The sequence below is a fragment of the Phascolarctos cinereus genome, unplaced genomic scaffold, assembly GCF_003287225.1.
Source record: "Phascolarctos cinereus isolate Bilbo 61053 unplaced genomic scaffold, phaCin_HiC Scaffold_8;HRSCAF=390, whole genome shotgun sequence".
NCBI lineage: Eukaryota > Metazoa > Chordata > Mammalia > Diprotodontia > Phascolarctidae > Phascolarctos > Phascolarctos cinereus.
This window is the reverse complement of record NW_027556291.1, coordinates 27,512,171-27,537,728: the sequence shown is the minus strand read 5'-3', so window position 1 is coordinate 27,537,728 and position 25,558 is coordinate 27,512,171. Positions and strand designations below refer to the sequence as shown.

General features: G+C 41.3%; 1 protein-coding gene across 1 annotated transcript; it reads right to left on the bottom strand.

The window, feature by feature from the left end:
• Positions 1–455: 455 nt before the first annotated feature.
• On the bottom strand, positions 456–25,558 carry LOC110199995 (transmembrane emp24 domain-containing protein 2-like). The gene is made up of 4 exons (XM_020975067.2): positions 25,346–25,558; positions 1,975–2,685; positions 1,488–1,549; positions 456–667 (listed from the first exon to the last, which is right to left on the bottom strand). Exons 2-3 carry the CDS (start codon positions 2,595–2,597, stop codon positions 1,525–1,527), a joined length of 648 nt encoding a protein of 215 aa, XP_020830726.1. The 5' UTR covers positions 2,598–2,685; positions 25,346–25,558; the 3' UTR covers positions 456–667; positions 1,488–1,524.

Here is a 25,558-nt window from a genome sequence, read left to right as displayed (position 1 = left end):
TCCTAATCCTCTTTATTCTAGTACTTTCCCTCTGTGGATTATCTCTGTCCATAGTTGCTTGCTTGTTATATCCCCATTAGATTGTGAGCTCCTTGAGAATAGGGACTGTCTTCTGTTTGTCTTTGTATCCCCCATGTGTCTGGCACATAGCAGGCACTTAATAAATCCTAGTTGATAGATTGACCTAGAACCCCTTGAAAAATGGCTTGAGGACCCCACCACTCAATTGAAATGTCTCTCTCAAAGGTCACCAATGACCTTTGAGAAGGTCAGAATGCAGAAATCTGATGGACTTTTCTCAGTCTTTTCTTCTTGACCTTTTTGCTTTTTAAACAATTGGGTTCTTATTGAACCTGGATCATATTAGATCCATATCTACTTAATTCATATCTTTAACTTAATTTTGAATTGTTATTCAGGGATTTCCCCACCAAACTAGTATTCAACAATCAGAGCAAGGTAAAACAAACATTTTTTAATGAAATGCTGCAAGTATTTTGTGTGAAGCTCATTAATTTTTGACTTGGAATATGAAAGCACAAATAAAACATATTAGTTGCAATAGGATCCTTGAATCAGTTCCACACTGCAAACAGATGTTTTGATTTGAAATTCATCTTCAGAAACCAAGAAGTAATTTTCTAAAGAAGATAAAATTCACATATGCCTAAAATGAAAGAGGAGGGAAAAACAGAAGTTATAAATACAGTTACAACGCTGTTGACTCAATTAAAATGTTAGCTATTTAACATTCCAACAAAATCCCCAAACCTTTAACTCTCTGGCCATAAGCATCCAGGTTTTTCTCACTTATGCTGATACATGCTAGCAAAATGCCTATATGGTGGAACTACAGCCAGGCCAGCATTAGAAGACTACCATTTGTTGAAATATCATCCCAAGTTGGTACAGTTACAAGTGTGAGGCAGCAACCCTGGTTAACTACTTATTCTACATTACAAAGATAATTCTGTAGTTCAAATGTAGGCATCTGAGGTTTAGGGTTCAATGTCAGAAACATCTCAAGCTTGGATCTTGTGGAGTATATTTTGGGGAGCTTTTAAAATAAAAGTAAAGCTAAAGGAAAAATAAGTATCCAGTCTGAATAGGGTGTCCATTGTTATCTATTTAGAGGATTTAATGATTTATCATATTATACCTTAATAATAACAATGTTTTCCTAATGACACATTAATTTAATGAAAATAAATGATAGAGCTTAATTAGAATAAACAGAAGTCAATTGTAAGAATAAGCAAAATTAATAAAACTAAATGTTTTTTTCCAATAGGTACTGCAGAAGCCAACCTCCCACTCCCACCTCTACCCCCCCCCCAAATAAAGGATTCCCCAAATTCCTCTTTCCTGGGCAAAATGAATCAACTTCAAAACAAAGGAAAGTCGAGTCAAGAAAGGGGGTGGGGGAGGGTAAGGATGCCATCTGACTTGCCATGATGGATCTCCAGAAGTCAGTCGATATCACCCACCTCATTTCAGGGTCCTCTTGTGTGGTCTCTTCCACTGTTAAACCATACTGCCTACACGTATTCTATAGTTCAGGCCAAAGAGAAAGGGTATCATTCAAATTATCTTAGTAAACAGGCAATTTTATTCTCTACCCCCATCCCCCAAGGCATTTAGGCTACAGACGAATCAGCAAGGGAGGGGCAGCTAGGTGGGCACAGTGGATAGATCGTCAGCCCTGAAGTCAGGAGGACCTGAGTTCAACTCTGGCCTCAGACCAAACACTTGACACTTACTAGCTGTGTAACCCTGGGCAAGTCACTTAACCCCAATTGCCTAAAAGCAAAAAAAAAAAAAAAAAAAAAAAAAAAAAAAAAAAAAAAAATCAGCAAGAGGTATCTTCTTCCAAAAAGCCCAAAGGAAAGATATTGCTGTGAAGTCTAGGTAATGGGTGAACTTGACTCTGGGGAGGGAAGGGGAACCCACCCACTGGGAAAGGCCTTTTCTTACCTCATTGTCCGGCCTTCGAGGAAGCTTTTCAGGTAGTAGATCTGGCCAAAGGTCATGGCCAGCAGGACAGCAGCCTCGAAGAAGGACCACAGGACCACCCTGCGGTTGGTATCCTCATTGATGGTCCTATGGATCTTCTCTCGTACCTCCATGTGCTCCTGCTCGTGCTTGACTGCCGTAATGGCGTCTGCCAGCTGCTTGATCATCGCCTCCAGCTTGGAGTGGGGCTCGTCCTCCTCGGCCTGGGAGAGGCCAGCACTGGGGGCCAGGCTCACGTCGATCGTGAACATAACTATCTTGGGCGTCACGGTGGACATGCGGTTGCTGAAGCAAAACTTGTAGAAGCCGTCCTGGTAGGCTGAGAAAGAATAGCGGCCACTTGTCTCACGGACCCGCTGGAAGATGGCCTCGTTGTCAGGGCCAGCGATGTACACGTCGATGTCCAGGAAGCCGCCCCGCGTCACGTCGAAGCTGAGGACCATCGTGGCTCCCGTCATGCCTTGCTCGAAAAAGCACTCCTCCCCATGGGCATCGATTTGGATGTAGAAGGCTTCGGCATGGAGTCGGAGCAGCACGGTAAGCAGGGCCAGAAGCAGGGTGCCCACGCGGACTGGGCTCACCATGGTGAGGGCCAGTATGGACTCAGGCACGGGCGGAGGGATTGACTGCAGCCTCGTCGACGCGTCAGCCTCGCTTTGGCTATGCCAAAGTCTGGGGGTGGGGGGAGAAGAGAGAGAGGCAGAAGCCCCTGATTGGCCACTTTCCTTGGCTTGGTTGCCCCGTTACCCCGGAAGTATTCCACACCCCTTCCCCTGGGGTTGTGACTAGCTGGCTTCTCTTTATTATCACCCTTTTCGGTCTGCCTTAGCAGGTTTCTCCATCTCTTTGCCCCCATAGTCATCTGTACCCACAAGTTCAAGTGACTAGTTTGCTGAGATGACTCCCCAGAGTTCTTAACCAGCCTTCGACCCTCCTAAGCAATAGTCCCTAATGTTCAACTGTTCTGCTGGTCTTTACGCTCACTGTCCACCACTTCAGACCCTCCTGGCCTCTGGCCTGGCCTATTACAACAGCCTGCTACTTGGACCTGTGGCCCCTCTCCCATCCATCCTCCCCACAGCCACTGCCAAATATTTCCTAAAGTGCAACTCTGAGTAGGCAGGTACCTTGTTCCAGGACTTTTTGGGGATCCCTGTTGCTTTTAGGATAAAATACAACTTGTTAGCTGTCCCTTCACAGTCCAACTGCAGCCTGTTTTTCAGTCCAAATGGCCTCCTTACTATTCCCAAATTCAGCTTTTTGTCTTTCATCTCCCTGTCTTTTAGAATTCCTTTGTTGTTGCTGCTGAGTTGTTTCAGTCGTGTCTAACTCTTCAGGACCCTAGTTGGGGTTTTCTTTTTCTCTTTTTGGCAAGGCAGTTGGAGTGAAGTGACTTGCCCAGAGTCACATAGCTAGTAAGTATTGTGTCTAAGGCCGGATTTGAACTCAGGTCCTCCTAACTCCAGGGCCAGGCTCTATCCACCATGCCATTGCCCCAATTTGGGGTTTTCTTGGCAGAGACACTGGTTTGCCATTTTCTTCTTTAGTTCATTTGATAGATAAGGAAACTGAGGCAAACAGGGTGAAGTGATTTGCCCAGGGCCACACAGCTATTAAATGTCTGAGGCCAGATTTGAACTCAGGAAAAGGAGTCTTTCTAGCTGTAGGCCAGGAACTCTATCCACTATCCCACCTAGAATCTCTAGATTCCTTCAAAGTTCAGCTTTAAAGGACACCTCCTACATGAGACCTTGAACTTGTTCTGATTTGTCCAGTATTCCCCCCATCCCCTGAATAAATTACCTTGTATTCATTTTGTTTGTCTTCTGTATCAGCTTGTGGAAGAAAAATATTAACAGTGTACTCTGATTTTTAGGCACAAGTCTGGCAGAAACAATGTCATTCAATTTAACGTTATTGTTAAAAAAAAAAAAAAAGAAAAGAAAACCATTTCCAGTCTATAATGTCCAAATTGGCATAATCCTCCCTCCTCCACCCCATGTCCTCTACCCCAGGGTAATTTGAAGTAACATTTGTAGGAATTTCAAACAAGGAAGATGTCATATTACATTAAAATATAGTTTGGGATTAACATTCAGAACAATAGTCACTATGAATTCCTTCCTAGACCACTCTCCTTCTAGTGTTCTATAGAAATAAGCAAAGTTGGGCAGCTAGGTGGAACAGTGGGTAGAGCAAAGAGTCTCAAATCAGGAAGACTTGAGTTCAAATTTGACCTTAGATATTTACTAGTTGTGAGCCTGGGCAAGTCACTTCACCCAGTTTGCCTCAGTTTCCTCACCTGTCAAATAAGCTGAAGAAGGAAATGGCAAATCATTCCAGTATCTTTGTCAAGAAAACCCCAAATAGGGTTGGTCGTGAAGAGTCTGACACAACTGAAAATGACTGAACAACAAAAGGAATTAGAAAAAGAACCTTCTTCCTCAATATACAAATGCTTTCTAGAGGAGAAGGGTGAAGTTAATGAGGACTGAAGGAAGGGAAGACTGACTTTAGAAGTTTGTGGCTCAATCACTTCACAAGGTGGAGAAGGCAATGATCTTAAACAGACCAAAAGTTCTCATTGTTCTAAGCTTGGTTACCACTCTTAATCCATTTACAAAAAAAAAAAAAAGACCTTTTTGCCATCAGCCTTCTATATGCTTTTCTAGAGGGTTTTTTTTTTTAACATTTTTAGTTGAATTGAAAAGGGAATTTCTAAAATGCTCCCACAGAGTGGAGTAAAGATCACCCCCACCCCACCTACCCCATTGGATTTCAGATGAGAAACACAATCAATTAAGTGTGAACAAGGCCTGAAGACCTCCCTGGGAAGTCTGTTCAAATTGCCTGAGGGACTGGAACTCCTTGCACCTTCTGAGCCTGGATAAAATCAGTAGCTAGTTCAGAATTCAAGAATATCCAGTGAGTGTCTAGCCAGGAGAGTTCCAGCCAAACGCTTAAGAATGAATAGTTGGGAGAGAGAAGAGTGCCTTGCCCTTGGCTTCAGCCTCTACTTCTTCTCCCCTTCTCTCCACCTTCTTGGCCAGAGGAAGACCTCCAGAATTTTAGAGACTCTGAAGATGTTGGCCTTTCCATTTTCCCATTGGCATCCTCGACACATCTCTAGAACAGCCAATGGCAGTATCTGCATCAAGAGCCAAGGACAGATTGGACGCGTATTGAAGATTCTAAAAAGAGCCCAGAAAAAAACCAAAGCAAACCAACCCCCCACCCCTACCCCAAACCAGCCACTAGCAGGGGTGTGCTGGTAAATATTTCATAGCCAGCTCCCTGAAAATCCACAACACATGGTTAAGTTTAATCAGAATTCTTTAAAAAATATTTTTCCAATTACATGTAAAAATGTTAAGCATTTTTTTTGAGTTCCAAATTATTATTTCTTCCTCCCTTTTCCCCTCATTGAGAAGACAAGCAATTTCATATAGGTTACACATGTGCAGTCATGCAAAACATATTTCCATATCACTCATATTGTGAAAGCAAACACAGACCAGGATGCTCTGTTACAAATATATTGCTCAAACTTGGGTTGGAGGTGAGCTAGTCTGGCCAAATTAGCTACATGTTACCCTCCCAGTCTAAGGTAGGAGTATTTCCCCCCTGGAGTGACTAAAAGAGAATCATGTCTCTAGATTGTAGACATTTGTTGTATAATCGATATAATTCTAGCCTAATACCCCTCTTGAAGATAGCCGTGAAGAGGGGAGGGGAGTGATCAGCTAGTCACAATTGTCCTACCCTTCACAAAGGTAGACCTCCAATCTGGAGTTCTGTTTTGGACATGTTCAGGACGCCTATGGGACTTCCAGTTTGAGATGTCTAAAAGGTGATGTGGGACTGGATTTCAGAAGAGAAGGTTAGGGCTGGAGCTATATGTATATATGTACACACATATATGAATCATCTGCATAAAGATGATAATTGAACTCATGAGGGCAAGATATTGTAGAAGGAGAAAAAAAAAGAGGCCCAGGCCAGAGCCTTGGGTGACACTTCCCTTTTATGTTAGATAGATTTGGCACAGACTGTTGATACCATTCTCCTTCTCTGGCAGCTTTTGATTTTGTACAAGACGTGAGCCTAATGGTACTCTGGGAAGTACCTCCGCTGTCTTCTGAGCCAAGTCTCCTCCACTATGGGTAGGCAAGTTGCCTATCTTATGTTGCCCCAATTTTATTGATTGTGCCAGCTTCCTCCAGGTGTGGGATCTCTTGTATGGTTGGTATACCTTCTGGTGCAAGTAAGTGTCCAAGATTTGGGTGAGGGCAGGGAAGCAATGCACTCTGGTAAGAGGGGTGGGGAAACAGTAGTTTTATTGATGAAGGAGATAAGTCAAATCACTGTGCCAGGCGCTGTGCAAGGTTTTCGTGGTTTACACAAGACTTACAAAAACACATAGGATTTGTTTGGTATCTTAACATCCATGATTTAGAAAAGATCCATTAAGAATAATACAGGCCCACATGTTAAGGATGATTGGGATTTGGGATGTATATAAGAAAGAGGTCTTTGTTTACTTATTAAGTGTAATACAGAATTCATCATCTTCCCCCCATGATATTAAAAAAAAGCCTTGACCCTATATTTCAAGAAATCATAAATAAAAACTGCCCATAACTACTAGAACCATTGGATAAAGTAAACATAGTAAAGATAGAATCTACTAATCATCTCCTGAAGGGAACACCCACTCCCATCCCCTCAAAAATGTCCCAGGAATGTCGGCCAACATCTAGAGTTCACACATAAAAGAAAAAAAATCGCAAGTATCTAGAAAGAATACAAACACAAGAGTCCAGAGAAACTGGAAAGATAAATTTACTAGAACAATTAGAAAGAGTTGTGTGATGATGTAATGCTAAGATTTTACGGGGGGAAAAGGAACACAGGTTCTTTCAGAACCTTAATGTCCTCAAAAGGTACCAGGGGAGTTAAAAAAGAAAAACATAGGTCCTGGAGTGGATTTTGTTTTGGGATTGTTCTGAGGGTTTGAAGAAAGGAAAGAGAAGGCAGGGTAAAGGAGGAAAAGACTAGTGCAGAAAGGAGGTGGAATTCGCTATTTCTCATAAGGGAGGTGGGTGAGAGGATTATACAAGTGTGGAAGCAATGGTACAGGGAGTAGGCATCAGATGAGCCCAGGCTTATCTGAAATGGACAAAGGGTTCAACACACATAGAGTTTGGTGTAGAAATACATATGGGGAAATGTGGAGATAGGGATAAGGGAATGGTGCAAGAGGATCCTTCTCTCCTCGGAAGGAAACAGTTAGAAGGAAAATAAATTTCCTGAAGCCTAAAGGAGGATTAAAAGAATTAAAAACAGAAGAGAAGAAAAATATTAAAATCGAAGGCAGTGCCTTAGATTGCCTTTCACTTGGAAAATGGCTGAACAAATTGTAAAATACGAATATCACGGGATATTATCATGTCATAAAAAAATTTTAAAGACAATTGTAGAGAATCCTAGGTAATAGGAATTGACACAGTGAAGCGAGCAGAACCAGGAGAACAACTTATATAAGGACAGCAATAACAGAAAGAAAAACAACTTTGAAAGACTTCAGAACTCTGATGCAATGACCAGTCATATTTCCAGAGGCCTGATTATAAAGCATGCTAACCAATATCCTGACTGAAGGTGAGGGACACAAGGTGCAGAAAGACACTGGCCACTGTGTATATTTGAATTATCTATGCTTGTTATTTTTTTTTACTTAAAAAAAAAGGCGACTTTATAAAAGATGAAAGCAGCTGAGCCCTGGAGGTCTTCAAGAGAACTTGAATTTGAATTGCTGCTCTGACACTGGCTTAACTGTATGACCTTGGTCAAGTCACTTAACGTCTCTGAGCCTCAGATTCCTCACTTTAAAAATGGGCAGTTTGGCTTAGATAACCTCTAAGGCCCCTTCTCGTGACCACTGAGATAGGAAAGCCCGCCAAAGCTTCCTAGAGACACCTCGGAAATGCGCCCCCCTCCCCCCAGGAGGGAGCGAGGCCGGCTTCATACGCTCTTATTGCGGCCTAGGCTATTGGCCCTCCGTGCCCCCGTACTGTCATCCCGTCAGGGCTCGGGTGAGTGCGAGGGAGGAAGTGCGGGGACTGTAGGACCCGGGCCCGCGGGACGGGGCCTTCTCCCTCGGAGGCGTGTCACGGCGGGGGAGGGGGGAGGCCCGGACCTGACGGAGGGGGAAGGCAAGGCCTTTTCGAAGGGCTTTTGAGAGCCCTACGCGCTGCCCGCCCCACGCAAATACGTCTGCGCGACCACTACGTGACGTCGCCCTCGCATCCCCACGCAAGCACGCCCACGCGGCCCGCGCAACCACTACGTGACCTCGCCCTCGCATCCTCACGCAAGCACTACGTGACCTCGCCCTCGCATCCCCACGGAAGCACGCCCACGTGGCCCGCGCAAGCACTACGTGACCTCGCCCTCGCGCCCCCACGCAAGCACGCGTGCGCGACCACTACGTGACCTCGCCCTCGCATCCTCACGCAAGCACTACGTGACCTCGCCCTCGCATCGCATCCCACGGAAGCACGCCCACGTGGCCCGCGCAAGCACTACGTGACCTCGCCCTCGCGCCCCACGCAAGCACGCGTGCGCGACCACTACGTGACCTCGCCCTCGTGCCACCACTACGTGACCTCGCCCTCGCATCCCCACGCAAGCACTACGTGACCTCGCCCTCGCGCCCCCACGCAAGCACGCCTGCGCGACCACTACGTGACCTCGCCCTCGCGCCCCCACACAAGCACGCCTGCGCGACCACTACGTGACCTCGCATCCCCACGCAAGCACTACGTGACCTCGCCCTCGCGCCCCACGCAAGCACTACGTGACCTCGCCCTCGCGCCCCCACGCAAGCACGCCTGCGCGACCACTACGTGACCTCGCCTTCGCATCCCCACGCAAGCACAACGTGACCTCGCCCTCGCGCCCCCACACAAGCACGCCTGCGCGACCACTATGTGACCTCGCCCTCGCGCCCCACACAAGCACGCCTGCGCGACCACTACGTGACCTCGCCCTCGCATCCCCACGCAGCACTGTGACCTCGCCCTCGCATCCCCACGCAAGCACTACGTGACCTCGCCCTCGCGCCCCCACACAAGCACGCCTGCGCGACCACTACGTGACCTCGCCCTCGCGCCCCCACGCAAGCACGCCTGCGCGACCACTACGTGACCTCGCCCTCGCATCCCCACGCAAGCACTACGTGACCTCGCCCTCGCGCCCCCACACAAACACGCCGGCGCGACCACTACGTGACCTCGCCCTCGCATCCCCACGCAAGCACTACGTGACCTCGCCCTCGCGCCCCCACGCAAGCACGCCTGCGCGACCACTACGTGACCTCGCCCTCGCATCCCCACGCAAGCACTACGTGACCTCGCCCTCGCGCCCCCACACAAGCACGCCTGCGCGACCACTACGTGACCTCGCATCCCACGCAAGCACTACGTGACCTCGCCCTCGCGCCCCCACGCAAGCACGCCTGCGCGACCATTACGTGACGTCGCCCTCGCATCCCCACGCAAGCACGCCCACGCGGCCCACGCAACCGCTATGTGACCTCGCCCTCGCGTCCCCGCGCAAGCACGCCCACGCGGCCCGCGCAGCCACTACGTGACCTCTCCCCCGCGCCCCCACGCAAGCACGCCCACGGCCTGCGCAACCACTACGTGACCTCTTCCACGTACCCCACATGCCCCCCCACCGGCTGTACACAGTTCTTCCATTTAGAACAACTCGAGCCTTTTTTTTTTCCAGACGGTTTTTCTGTACGTTTGCCTTAATGAGTAATGTGTTCTGAGCATGATGCTAGGCACTTAGGGGGATCAGAAGTTGTAAGACCTTATCCCTGCCCTCAGAGTCGAGCAGGGGCATAAACAGTAGTGTCAAACTCGAATAAAAAGGCATCTAGAAAACCACCCATTACCATTATCAATGTCGTGGCCCCCCCAGCAGTGACTATGACACCTCTGACCACAGACAGAAATAACTATAATATAGGCAACGTGACGGGTAAGTGCATTTAGTGAGTCACACCACAGACAGTGCTTTGGATGACTGGAGGGAAACCAGAGAACAGAGTCCGGACACAAGCTGGAGAATATACGGCAAAGTACATTGATTTTACAGTCAAGTCCAGAACTTCACATAGTAGGAGCTAGGGAGCCATTGGGTTCAGATTCCAACTCAGATAGCTGTGGGGCTCTGGGCGAGTCACTCTGCTTCAGTTTCCTCTGCTCTGAAAGGAGAGCACCTTCCTTGTGAGGATCCAGTGAGATAACACGTAAACAGGGCTTCAGACAAACTTTCTTACCCCTTTACAATCCATCCCTTAGGCCACAGGCAGACACATCATTGACATCGTGCCCTAGAAAGTTTTGTTCGATCATTTTTCAGTTGTGTCTGACGCTCTGTGCCTCATTTGGGGTTTTCTTGGCAAAGACACTGGAGAGTTTTGCCATTTCCTAAGTGTCTGGGGCCAGATTTGAACTGAGGAAGATGAGTCTTTCTGACTCCAGGCTTGGTGTACCTGTACCACCTAGTTGCCCTACAGAAGTCTTAATTCAGTTCAAACTAAAGCCCTATTAGGATATTGAGCTAATTCAAGCAGGTGGCAATATTATTGAGCAATAAAAATCAACAACAACAGTTAACATTTATGTAGCACTTCCTATGTGGCGGGTGCTTTACAATTATTATCTCATTGGATCTTCACACCAACCCTGGAAGTTAGGCGCTATTAATATCTTCATTTTACAGATGAGGAAACTGAGGCAAAGAGAGGCTCATTGACTTGCCGGGGGTCAGACAGCTAGTCAATGTCTGAGACCAGATTTAAACTTAGGTTTTCCTAACTCCTAACCTAAGCGCTCTAACCACTGCATCACCTTCCTTCCCCAACATTACTGATTAGTTATTGATTAAATATTAATAAAAAACACAATTGGGGACACTACAGAATAAGGGATAGACGTGTCTGTTATTTAGAATTGATTGTTGAAACAAAGAGCATTTTAAAAGGCATCAACTGGAGTCTCTCATGAGCAAGAACCCTGGCATGATGAATCCTTTTCTCAGAGGAAGGGTCATACAGGAATTTTTAGATTTGTGAATTTTGCATATTGGTGTTTTGATTTGGATTTTCAACAGGACACTTGTAAAAGGAGTAGTTGTCATAGTATTTGATCCCAAATAATAATAATGATATTGGTTAATGGTTGCCAATATTTATATAGTGCCTACTTTGTGCCAGGCACTGTGGTAAGAGCTTTACAATTATCATCTCATTTAATCCTCACAATAACTCTGGGAGTTAGGCACTATTACTACTCCCATTTTAGGGATAACAAAACTGAGGCAAACAGGTTTGGTGACTATCTCAGAGTTGCAGAGCTAGTCAATATCTTTGGTTGAATTCAAGTCCTGATTCCAGGGCAAGAGATCTATCTACCACACTAACTTGCCGCCCCAATATGATTGATTATTGATTATGTATTAATTAAACACATTTAGGGAAACAGCAGAATAAGGTATAGACACATTCCTGTTATTTGGGTTTGGTTATTATTGAACCAGTTAGCATTTTAAGTAAATTAATTGAAATATTTTTAATAAGAAAGTACCCTTAAATGAATCCTTTCCTGAGAGAAAAAGTCATCCTGGAATTTTGAGATTTGTGAATTTTTGATTTTGATATACTGGTTTTTACTTTCACTGGGACATTTGTACTAGGTTCTCTAAAAGGAGATATCATCATAGTACTTAATCCTAAGTAGTAATAATAATAATAATAATGATATTTATATATTTGCTAACATATTCCAAGGTCCTGTGGTAAGGGCTTTACAATTATGATGTCATTTAAACCTCACAACAATCCTGGGAGTGGGTGCTGTTGTTGTCCCCATTTTACAAATGAGGAAACTGAGGCAAAGAGAGGCTCAGTGACTTGCCCAGGGTCAGACAAATAGTGTCTGAGGCTAGATTTCAACTCTGGTCCTCCTGACTCCTGGTCCACTCCATCACTTTCCTTCCCCAACATTATTTACTAATATGCTTCATTAAGTCTTGATTACTCATATTAATCAGACACATTTGAGGACAGAGCAGTATAAACGATAGACCTATATACCTGTTACTTAGAGTTGGTTGTTATCAAAACAAAGAACATTTTAAAAGGCATCAGTTGGACTCTTTCTTATGAGAAAGAACCTTATATGATGAATCCTTTCTTGAGAGGAAGGGTCACCCATGAATTTTTAAATTTCTGAAATTTAAATTTTGATGTACTGGGTTTTACTTTCAGCAGGATACTCGTAATAGGTTCTGTAAAAGAAGTAGTTGTCATGGTACTTGATTCTAAGTAATAACAATAGCAACAATGGCTAACATTTTGTTTTGTCTTATCATGTGTGGCAGCCAATGTGCTAAATGGCTTTACAATTATTATTTCATTCAATATGTATAACAATACTGGGAGGCAGGTGCTATTAGCATCCCCACTTTACAGGTAAGGAAACTGAGATAGAGCACTTCAGTGACTTGCTGAGAGTCACACAGCTAGTCTGTGTCTGTGACCAGATTAGAACTCAGGTCTTGGGGCAGCTAGGTGGTGCAGTGGATAGAGCACTGGCCCTGAACTCCGGAGGACCTGAGTTCAAATCCGGCCTCAGACCAAACACTTGACACTTACTAGCCGTGTGACCCTGGGCAAGTCACTTAACCCCAATTGCCTTAAAAAAAAAAACACAAAAAAACCTCAAGTCTTCTTGACTCTTGGTTTAGCGCTCTATCTACTGCATCATCTCTCCACCCCAATATTATTGATTAATTATTAATGAAATATTAATCAATCTTATTAATGAAACACATTTGTACATGTTGTACCAAGAAATCAGTGAGTGAGACCCAGACATGATTTAAGATGTGGACTTTATTAGCGCGTGGCTGCAAGGGGTATGCACATCCAAATCAAGCAGCCCCCATCAGGGGTTGAGCTGGGGTTTATATAGAAAAGAGCATGGGAAAGAAATGCGAGGAACACTGATGAGGTAATCCAAAGATGCAGGTGTCTTTGGGGGCTATGGATGGGAAAGTACAGGGAGTATACAGGACAGGGAGGGGGATGGATCTTTGGAGTCTGGCAAGAGGAAGAGTTCTTGGGCTGGTCAAGGACACCCCTCTCCCTCTGTCTTGATGAGAGAATGCTCTGCAACAAGGGAAAGCTTTCTCACAACTAAGGAATTGGGAGGCTTCCAGAGACATGATCTGAGGGCTGGGGCCTGAGCAGCCCAGCTCTGTGTAGCTGTACCAGGGACAGAGATAAGGGTCATGCTGAGGCCCATGCATGAATAACTGCTAGGCACAGTGTCCTTGGGCTGGGGAATGGTTGTCAGAGACAGTGTTTCTGAGACTAGGGAGAAATTGGGGCACAAGTACAAGCACAAGCACCCAAGCACCCCATTATTACGGATCAGAGATCACACAAACCAGACCAGGTGTCCTGGTCTCTGGTGTAAACATAATTATCTAAAGCAATTATGTTGCAAGCTTTCTTATCCATTTGCGTTGGAGGTACGGGCTATCCTGAGCTATGCAAGAGTACATTTCACTGTTGTTTAGATTTAGGAGGAAAGAGGTCTGGGGCAAGATTAAGCACCAACTTTTGCTTTCCATGGTTTAAAGGGCCCTACTACCTAAATGGCAAAATAATGTTCTGCATTACATACATACAGCATTTTGAGGGATAGACATATCCTAGTTATTTGGGCCTGGTTGCTATTGTACCAAATAGTATTTTCAAGTATATTAGTTGGACTGTTTGGCATGATAAAGAACCCATTACATTACAAATCCTTTCCTAGAATTTTGAGATTTGTAAATTTTGTGTATTGGTTCACTGGTTTTTACCTTCAGCGGCACATTTGTAAAAGAAGTGATTGTGGTACTTATTCCTAAGCAGTAGTAGTAACGATAACAACAAGAGCTAGCTTTTATATAGTGCCTACTCTGTACCAGCACTGTGCTAAGGGCTTCACGATTATTATCTCATTTGATCCTGAGAAGAACCCTGGGAAGTAGGTGCTATTATTATCCCCATTTTACATATCTGGAAAGGGAGGAATACAGAGTTTCAGTGACTTGCCCAGGGTCACAAAGCTAGTAACTATCTAAGGCTAGATTTGAACTCAGGTCTTCCTGACTGCAGCCCCAGCACTCTATCCACTATGCCACCTGGCTACTCCAATATTCTTAATGATTGATTAAGTGTTAATCATTAATCAACCATATTTGGGAATATAGCACTGTATGAAACATGTAACTGGTTACTATTGAACCAAATAATATTTTAAAATGCATTAAATGGACCATTTTAAAAAGAGGGGACCCTCATGAGAAGAATTCTTCATCAAGCAGGGATTTTAAAATTTGTGACTTGTGCATTTTGGTGTTCTGATGTTTACTTTTATCAGAAGACTTGTCAAGGTTCTGCTTTGTGCCAGGCACTGTGCTAAGAGCTTTACAACGATTATCTCGTTCAGTCCTCACAATAGGTAGATGTTATTCCTCAATTTTACAGATGATCAAACCGAGGCAAATAGGACTTGCTCCATCCTTACTCAGAATCACAGGCTAGTCCAGGGGTGGGGAACCTGTAGCCTCAAGGCCACATGTGGCCCTCTAGGTCCTCGAGTGCTGCCCATTGATCAAATCCAAACTTCGCACAACAAATCCACTTAATAAAAGGATTTGTTCTGTAAAACTTGGACTCAGTCAAAAGGCCGACCCCAAGGACCTAGAAGGTCACATGTGGCCTCGAGGCTGCACCCACCCCCCTCCCGGCGCCATCCCCCCCCCCCAACTAGTCAATAGCTGAGGAGAGATTAACTTCAAGTCTTCCTAACTCCAGGCCAAGCTCTCTATTCGCTGCACCACGTTGTTGCCCCAATATTATCTATTACATCTTAATTAAAAAACACATTTGGAAGCAGAGCAGAAGAAGGGATGGATATATTCCTATTATTTCAGTTCAGTTGTTACTGAACAAAATAACATTTTAATTGCATTAATTAGAATCCTTTTTGTTAAATAAGAAAGAGCCCTTATATTACAAATGCTTTCCTGAGAGGAAGAGTCATCCTGCAGTTTTGAGATATATGAATTCTGCATTTCAATTTACTGGTTTTTACTTGCAGCAGCATGCTCGTGCAGGTTCTGTAAAAGGAGTAGTTGTCATGCTGCTTGATCCGTCATCATCATCACAGGAACAAGAATAAGAATGGCTGAAATGTATCTAGTGCCTACTGTTTTCATAGTATTATGCTAAGGCCTTTACAAACAGTATCTCCTTTGATCCTTAGAAGAATCCTGGGAGGTAGATGCTTTTCTTACCCCCATTTTACAGATGAGAAAACTGAGCCAAACAAAGGTTAGTGATTTGCCCAGGGACATAGTGCTAGTAAGTTTCTAAGACTGCATTTGAACTCAGGTCTTCCTGACTCCTGGCCAAGTGCTCCATGCACTGTATCACCTAGCTGCCTCAATAGTATTGATTCCTTATTGATTATATATTAAATCACATTATTAAAAAGATATATTTAAGGACACAGCAAGATAACAGATTGACATATTCCTGTGATTTGAGACTGTTTTTGATTGAGCTAAGTAGCAATTTAAAATGCATTAATTGAACTCTTTTGCATAAAAAAGAATCCTTATCTGAAGAATCTTTTCTTGGGAGGAAGAGTCATCTTGGCATTTTTCATTTTGTGAATTTTGCATTTTCATGTTCTGGTTTTGACTTTCCCCAGCAGCCCGGTCTAGGTTCTGTAAACAAAGTGGTTGTCATGGTACTTGATCCTGAGTAATAATAATAATGAAAAAATAATCATAATTACAGCTAATGTGTACCTAGTGCCTACCATCTGCCAGGCACTGTGGCAACCACTTTGGGATTATTATCTCATTGGATCTTACCCAGCCTTGGAAGGCAGATGCTTTTTTTAATTTCCATTTTACAATTCAGGAAACTCAGGCAAAAAGATGTTTAGTGACTTGCTCAGGGTCACACAGCTGGTCAGCATTTGGTCATGTTGGAACTCAGGTTTTCCTGACTCCAGGCCAAGCACTTTATCCACTGCACCACCTTGCTGGCTCATTACTATTGATTAGTTATTGCTTCAATATTAATTAAAAACATTTGGGGACACAGCAGAATAAGGGCCTGTTATTTGACATTCTTTGTTGTTGAACCAAATAGCATTGAAATTCATTCATTGAACTTTTTTTCTCTTTTAAAAAAATCATTTGTTTATTTATTTTTAGTTTTCAACATTCACTTTTATAAAATTTTGAGTTCTAAATCCTCCCCCCTCTCCAAGACGGAATGTAATGTAATATAGGCTATACATGTATATATATTACACATATTTCTATATTAGTCATGTTATGAAAGAAGAATCAGAACAAAAGGGGAAAACCACGAGAAAGAAAAAGTCAAAGAGAAAATAGTATGCTTCAATTTGCATTCAGACTCCACAGTTCTTTCTCTGGATGTGGACAGCATTTTCCATCATGAGTCTTTTGGAGTTGTTTTAGATCCTTGCATTGCTGAGAAGAGCTAAGTCTATCAAAGTTGGTCATCTTACAATGTTGCTGTTGCTGTATACAATGTTCTCCTGGTTCTGCTCACTTTACTCAGTATCACTTCATGTAAATCTTTCCAGGTTTTTCTGAAATCTGCCTACTCACCATTTCTTATGGAACAATAGTATTCTATTACATTCATATACCACAACTTGTTCAGCCATTCCCCAGTGGATGGGCATCCCCTCAATTTCCAATTCTTGGCCACCACAAAAAGAGCTGCTATAAATATTTTTCCTTTTTTTGTGATCTCTTTGGGATGTGGACCTAGTAATGATATTGCTGGATCAAAGGGTATGCACAATTTTATAGCCTTTTGGGCATAGTTCCAAATTGCTCTCCAAAATGGTTGGGTTATGAACTCTTTAATAGAAAGAATTGTCACATGAAGAATCCCTTTCTAAGAGGATTTAGGAATTTTGGATTTTGGTTTACTGGGTTTTACTTTCAGCAGGACACATACTAGGTTCTGTTAAAGGATTGATTTTTATTAAGCCATTGAATAAAAAATATATAATAAAATAGTTGTCATGGTACTTGATCCTAAATAATAATGATAATACTAGCTCATATTTCTGTAGCACCTACTGTGTACTGTTCTAAGGGCTTAACAATGATTATCTCTTGTGATCCTTAGAACAACCTTGAGCAATAGGTGCTATTATTATCCTTATCTCCCAGATAAGGAAACGGAGGCAAACAGAGGTTCAGTGACTTACTTAGGATCACAGAGCTAGTCAGTAGCTGAGGCCAGATTTCAGCTTGGGTCTTGACTCCAGGCCAAGCCTTCTATCCATTCCACCACCTTGCTGCCTCAATATTACCAATTAAATATTAGTGAAATATTTTTATTTCATGTACATTTATATTCCTATCTAATTTGTATATAAATACTTTAAATTAATTAAATAATTATTGATCAAATATTAATCAAACAAACATTAAGGGGGACACAGCAGAATAAGGGATAAGCATATGCCTATTATTTGGGTTTGATTGTTACTGAACCAAACAGAATTTTGGACGCTTTAATTAGAATCTTTCTTATAGGGAAAACCTATCATATGAAAAATCCTTTCCTGAGAGGAAGAGTCATCCTGGAATTTTTATATTAGTGAATTTTGTATTTTGTTGCATTCTGTTTTACTTTCTCCACAACACTTGTACTATAAAGGAATAGTTGACGTGATACTTTATCCTAAAAAGCAGCAGCAGCAGCAGAGAAGCACTAGGAGCAGAGCAGCAGTGGCAGTAGTAATAATAGTCAACATTTATATAATATCTGCTACATGCCATGCACTGTGCTAAGAGCTTTACAATTATTAGCTCATTTGATCCTCAGAACAACCCTGGGACCTAGGGGCTAATATTATCCCTATTTTACACATGAGGAAACTAAGGGAAATAAAGGTTCTGTGATTTACCCAGGTTCACACACCCAGGAAATATCTAAGGCCAGATTTGAATTCAGATCTTTCTGACTCCAAGCCTAACCCTCTTTCCACTATACCACCTCCGTGCTCCAACATTATGATTAATTATTGATCAAAATATTTATCATAGAAACACATTTGGGGGCATAGAAGTATAAGGGATGAAGATATGCCTGTTATCTGGGATTGGTTTTTATTGAACCAGATAGCATTTTTTTTTTTTGGTGAGGCAATTGGGGTTAAGTGACCTGCCCAGAGTCACACAGCTAGTGAGTGTTATGTGTCTGTGGCCAGATTTGAACTCGGGTCCTCCTGACTCCAGGGCTGGTGCTCTATCCACTGGACCACCTAGCTGCCCCAGACAGCATTTTAAAATTCATTAGTTGGACTCTTTCTTTTGAGAAAGAACTGTTTCAGTCTGAGAGGTTGAGACCCCTCAAAGATCAGAATACAGGAATGAATTCATAGACTCAAGCATTCTTCAAGTCGAGTTGGCAAAAAGTTTATTGTTACACTTTTCAGCGGGCAAGGATTCTTAAGGAACCTTTGAGAGACTGAGGAAAGGAATGCCAGGGATGCCGATTAGGTAATCTAAAGGTCCAGGTGTTTTGGGGGAGCCATGGATGGGAAAGTGTAGGCAGTATACCAGACAGGGAGGGAGATGACAGAGGCATGTGTCTTGGGAATCTGGCAGGAGGAATCTGGGCTAGCCAGGGACAAAACTCCTTGGGCCAGACAAGACACTCCCTGTCTCTCTGTCCTGATTAGAGAATGCTCTGCAACAAAGGAAAGTTTTCTCACAAGATAGGAGCTTACTAAGGAATTGGGAGGCTTCCAGAGACGTGATCTGAGGGCCCAGCACTCTCTCACCCAGCTTTGTGTAGCTGCACCAGGGAAAGAGATAAGGGTCTTGCTGAGGCCCACGCGTGAGTAATTGCTAGGCACAGTGTCCTTGGGCTGGGGAGTGATTGTCAGAGACAGTGTTTCCGAGACTAGGGAGAAATTGGGGTCCAAGTACAAGCACAAGTTCCCAAGCACCCCATCAGAACCATCACATGAATAATCCTTTCTTGGGATTTTTAAATTTGTGAATTTTGCATTTTGGTGTCTTGGTTTTTTCTTTCAGCAGGTCACTTGCCCCATGTTCTGTAAAAGGAGCGCTTGTCATGGTACTAAGTGCTAATAATCGTAATCACAAAATGACAGCTAACATTTATGTAGTCCCTGCTACGGAGAGGGAAAGTGCTAAGGGCTTGATCACTATCGTCTCATTTAATCCTCAAATTAATCCTGGGACTTTGGTGCTATTATTGTCTCCATTTTACAGATGATGAACCTAAGGCAAACAGAAATTCCATGACTTGTCCAGTGATACACAGCTAGTAAATGTCTGAGGCCAAATTTGAACTCAGGTCTTCCTGACCTCAGGCCAAGTGCTTGATCCACTTTACCTTGCTGCCCCAATAGTATTGATTAATTATTGATTAACTATTAATTAAACAAACACATTTGGGGCCATAGCAGTATTAAGGGATAGACATAGGCCTATTATTTGGGATTGGTTGTGATTAAATCAAATACCACTTTAAAATGCATTAATTGGACTCTTTCTTATAGGAATCAACCTTACATGAAAAATCCTTTCCTTAGACGAAGGGTTATCCAGGAACTTTGAAAGTTATCAGTTTTGTATTTTTGGTGTATTTGGTTGTAGTTTTAGCAGGACACTTGTATTAAGTTCTGTAAAAGGAATAGTTGGCATGGTACTTGATTCATAAGAATATTAATAGCTAACATGTATATAGAACCTACTTGGTACCAGGCAGTGTTCTAAGTGTGTTAAGGTTATTATCTCATCTGAGGGGCAGCTAGGTGGCGCAGTGGATAGAGCACTGGCCCTGAAGTCAGGAGGACCTGAGTTCAACTCTGACCTCAGACCAAAGGCTTGACACTTACTAGCTGTGTGACCCTGGGCAGTTCACTTAACCCCAATTGCCTAAAAAGGAAAAAAAAGTTATTTAAAAAAAAAGATTATTATCTCATTTGACTCTCATAGCAACCCTAGCAGGTAGGTACTATTATTATCCCAATTATAGACGAGCAAACTGTGACAAAGAGAAGTTCAGTGATTTACCCAGGGTTATACCCCTAGTAAGTTCTGAAGACTCCATTTGAACTCAGGTTTTCCTGCCTTCAAGACCAATGCTCTATCCAATGAACCGTCTTACCAACCCAACATTAATTATTAATTATTGATTAAATATTAATCAAACAAACACATTTGGGGACACAGGGATAGACAAAGACCTGCAATTTAAAAATGTTTTTTTGAACCAAATAGGATTTTCAAGTGCATTAATTGGACTCTTTTGTATTAGCAAGAATCATCACATGAATACTTTCCTGGAATTTTTAGATTTGTGAATTTTGCATTTTGGTGTTCTGGTTTTTACTTTCAGCAAGACACTTGAACTGGATCCTTTTTTTACATTTACATTTAATTTTGTTTTTTTCTCAATTACATGTAAACAAAATTTTTTAACATTTGTATTTTAAAATTTTGATTTCCAAATTATCTTCCTCCCTCCTTCTCCTTCCTACTCCTTGAGAAGGCAAGCATGCAAAACATTTCCATGTTAGCCATGTTGCAAAAGAAGATGAATAGGGTAGCTAGGTAGCACAGTGGATTGAGTGCTGGGCCTAGAATCAGAAAGACTCTTCTTCATGAGCCTTAGACACTTAGTAGCTGTGTGACCATGGGCAAGTCACTTAACGCCATTTGCTTTAGTTCTTCATCTATAAAATGAGTTGGAGAAGAAAATGGCAAACCACTCTAGTATCTCTGCCTAAAAAACCCCAAGTGGGGTCACGAAGAGGCTGACACAACTGAAACAGCTGAAGTCATTCACAGTTGATCATCATACTGGGTTGCTGTCACTGTATACAGTGTTCTTCTGGCTTTGTTCACATCACTATACATAAGTTCATGTAAGTCTTCCCAGGTTTTTCTGAGAGCAACCTGCTTGTCATTTCTTATAGTATAATAGTATTCCATCCCAGTCATATACTATAATTTGTTCAGCCATTCCCCAATGGATGGACATTAAAGAATTTCCAATTCTTTGCCACTACAAAAAGAGCTGCTATAAATATTTTTGTACATATAGGTCCTTTTCCTTTTTCTTTGATATCTTTGGGGTACAGACCTAGTGGTGGTATTTCTGGGCCAACGAATATGCATGGTTTTATAGCCTTTTGGGTTTAGTTCTAAATTGCTCCCCAGAATAGTTGAATCAATTCACAACTCCGCCAACAGTGCATTAGTGTGCCAATTTTCCCACATCCCCTCCAACTTTTGTTGTTTTCCTTTTCTGTCATATTAGCCAGTCTGATAGGTGTGAGGTACCTTAGAGTTGTTTTAATTCGCATTTCTCTAATCAATAGTGATTTAGAGCATTTTTTCATGTAATTATAGATAGCTTTGATTTTTTCATCTGAAAATTGCCTGGTCATATTCTTTGACCATTTATCAATTGGAAAATGACTTGTATTCTTCTGAATTTGATTCAGTTCTCTATATATTTGAGAAATGAGGCCTTTATCATAGAAACTTGCTGTAAAATTTCCTCTCCCTCTCAATTTCCTGCTTCCCTTCTAATCTTGGCTTCATTGGTTTTATTTGTACAAAACCTTTTTTATTTAATGTAATCAAAATTATCCATTTTACACCCCATAATGTTCTCTATTTCTTGTTTGGTCATAAATTATTTCCTTATCTATAGATGTGACAAATAAACTATTCCATGCTTCTCTGATTTACTCATGATATCATGCTTTACATCGAAATGATGTGCCCATTTTACCTTATCTCTGTACACAGTGTGAGATGATATCTATACCTAATTTCTGCCAAACTGCTTTCCAGTTTTCCTAGAAATCTTTGTAAAACAATGCTTTCTTGCCTCCAAATCTTGGATTTTGGGGTTTGTCAAATACTAAATTACTGTGGTCATTTACTTTTGTTTTGTTTGGTTTCTTAAGGCAATTGGGGTTAAGTGACTTGCCCAGGGTCACACAGCTAGTGTGTGTCAAGTGTTTGGCCTGAGGCTGGATTTGAACTCAGGTCCTCCTGACTTCACGGCTGGTGCTCTATCCACTGCGCCACCTAGCTGCCCCTACTGTGGTCATTTACAACTACATATTGTATACCTAATCTATTCCACTGATCTACCATTCTATTTCTTAGCAAGTACTAGATTGTTTTGATAATTACCTCTTTTTAATAAAGTTTTTGAGATCTAGTACTGCTAGGCCACTTTCCTTCACATTTTTTTTCCATTTATTCCCTTGAAATTTTTGACCTTTTGTTCTTCCAGATGAATTTTGTTATTTTTTTCTAGTTCTATAAAATAATTTTTTGGTAATATGATTGGTATTGTACTGAATAAGTAAATTAATTTAGGTAGAATTGTCATTTTATGTTGATGTGGCCTACCGATGAGCAATTAATATTTCTCTAGTTGTTTAGATCTGACTTTATTTGTGTGAAAAGTGTTTTATAATTGTGTTCATATAGTTTCTGGGTTTGTCTTAGCAGGGAGATTCTTAAGTATTTTGTATTGTCTGCAGTTATTTTAAGTGGAATTTCTCTGTCTCTGATGGACTTTGTTAATATGTAGAAATATTTGTCTCTTTTTCAAAATAGTTTATATAGTAATGGAATTAATTGTTCTTTAAATGTTTGGATGTTTGGTAGAATTCACTTGTGAATCCATCTGGGCCTGGACATTTTTTCTTAGGGAACTCATTTATGGCTTGTTCAATTTCTTTTTCTCAGATAGGGTTATTTAATTATTCTATTTCCTCTTCTATTAATCTGAGCAATTTATATATTTTAAATATTCATCCATTTTACTTATCAGATTTATTAGCATATAATTGATAAAAGTTGCTCCTAATAATTTGTTTAATTTTCTCTTCATTGGTGATGAATTCACTATTTTCATTTTTGATGCTGGTAATTTGGTTTTCTTCTTTTTTTTTTAAATCAAATTAACCAGTGGTTTATCTAATTTGTTGGTTTTCTCATAAAACCAGTTTCTACTTTTATTTATTAGTTCAATGGTTTTCTTATTTTTAGTTTTATTAATCTCTCCTCTAATTTTTAGGATTTCCAATTTAGTGCTTAATTGGGGATTTTAAATTTGTTCTTTTTCTAGTTTTTTTGTAGTTGCACACCCAATTCATTAATCTGTTCTTTCTCCATTTTATTGATGTAAGCATTCAGAGATCTACATTTTCCCCTAAGTATTGCTTTGGCTGCATCTCATAAATTTTGGTGTGTTTTCTCATTGTTGTCATCGTCTTTAATAAAATTATTTATTATTTCTATGATTTGTTCTTTTACCCACTAATTCTTTAGGATTAGATTATTTAATTTCCAGTTAATTTTTAATCTTTCTTTCCACCACCCTTTGTTGAATATAATTTTTACTGCATTATGGTCTGAATAGGATGCATTTAATATTTCTGTTTTTCTGCATTTGGTTGTGAAGTTTTTATGCCCTATATGTGGTCAGTTTTTGTGAAGGTACCATGTAAAGCTGAGATACTTTTCTATTCCTATTCAGTTTCCTCCAGAGGATTATCGTATCTAACTTTTCTAAAATTCTTTTCATCTCCTTAACTTCTTTTGTGTTTATTTTATGGTTGAATTTATCTGGTTTTGAGAGGGGAAAGTTGAGGTCCCCCACTAGGATAGTTTTACTGTCTGTTTCCTTTTGTAACTCATTTAACTTTTTCCTTAAGAGTTTGGATACTTGCAACCAAGATAAGAAGGAAAGCAGAAAGCTGGGAAACAATTTTTAACAGCCAGTATTTCTGATAAAAGCCTCATTTCTTAAATATATAGAGAACTGAGTCAAATTTATAAGAATTACCCAATTGATAAATGGTCAGAGGATATGAACAAGCAGTTTTCAGTGAAGAAATTGAAGCTATCTATAGTCATATGAAAAAAATGCTCTAAATCACTATTGATTAGAGACATGCAAATCAAAATAACTCTGAGATACCATCTCATACCTATCAGATTGGCTAATAGAAAGGGAAAATGATAAATGTTGGAGAAGATATAGGAAAATTGGAATACCATTCTGGAGAGCAACTTTGGAACTATGCCCAAAGGGCTAAAAAACTGTGCATACCCTTTTTTGATTCAACAATACCACTACTAGGTCTGTATCCCAAAGAGGTCATAAAAAAGGGAAAAGGACCTACATGTACAAAAAATATTTATGGCAGCTCTTTTTGTGGTGGCAAAAAATTGGAAATTAAGGGGATGCCCATCAATTGGGGAATGGATGAGCAACTTATGGTATATGAATGTAATGGAATACTCTTGTGCTATAAAAAATGATGTGCATGCGGGTTTCAGAAAAACCTGGAAAGACATGCTGAGTGAAGTGAGTAGAACCAGGTTCTCCTGTACACATTGTATATAGTGACAGCAACATTGTGTGATGATCAACTCTGATAGACTTAGCTCTTCTCAGCAATACAATGATCTAAGACAATTCTAAAAGACTCATGATGGAAAATGCTATCCACATTCAGAGAAAGAACTATGGAGTCTGATTGCAGATCGAAGCAGACTATTTTCACTTTTTTTTTGGTTTCTGTTTTTTTCTTTCTCAGGGTTTTCCCTTTTGTTCTGATTCTTCTTTCACAACATGACTAATACAGAAATACGTTTAACATGATTGTACATGTATAACCTATGTCAGATTGCTTGCTGTCTTAGGGAGGGAGAAAAATTTAGAACTCAAAATCTTATAAAAATGAATGTTGAAAACTATCTTTACATGTAATTGGAAAAAAATAAAATACTATTAATGGAAAAAAAAGAATTTAGATGCTATGTCATTTCTTGCATATATGTTTAGTATTGATATTCATTGTCTATGGTACCTTTTAGCAAATGTAGTTTCTCTGCTTATCTCTTTTAATTAGGTCTATTTTCGCTTCTGCTTTGTCTGAGATCATGATTGCAGTCCCTGCTTTTTTTTTTTCCTACTTCAGTTGAAGCATAATAGATTCTGCTCCAGCCCTTTATTGTACTAGGTTCTGTAAAAGGAGGAGTTGTCAGGGTGCTTGATCCTAAGTAACCTTTTCTCTAATTGATTGTGCTTGGCAGTGCTCTCCATTTGTTGACTTACCTTTAATTCTTCTCTGAGCCGTGGGGAAAGGTGATCTGTGTATGCTTGCTTCCTGTGGAGATGGTTCTGTGCTTGCCGGGTAATTTGAGAGGCGCTGGTAATACCAGAGAAAGGCACGTGCATAACTGAAAAAAGAGTGGGAGGGAAAAGTAGAAAGACAATTGGGAAAAATTGAAAGAAAAGAGACAAAAAGAAAGATTGAGTGGCTGGTCA

Coding starts and splice junctions, on each gene's coding strand:
- LOC110199995 (XM_020975067.2), bottom strand. CDS start 2,597: ATGGTGAGCCCAGTCCGCGTGGGCACCCTGCTTCTGGCCCTGCTTACC. Junction 1,550..1,974: donor CTCGAAGGCCGGACAATGAG/GTAAGAAAAGGC, acceptor CCTGAACTATAG/AATACGTGTAGGCAGTATGG.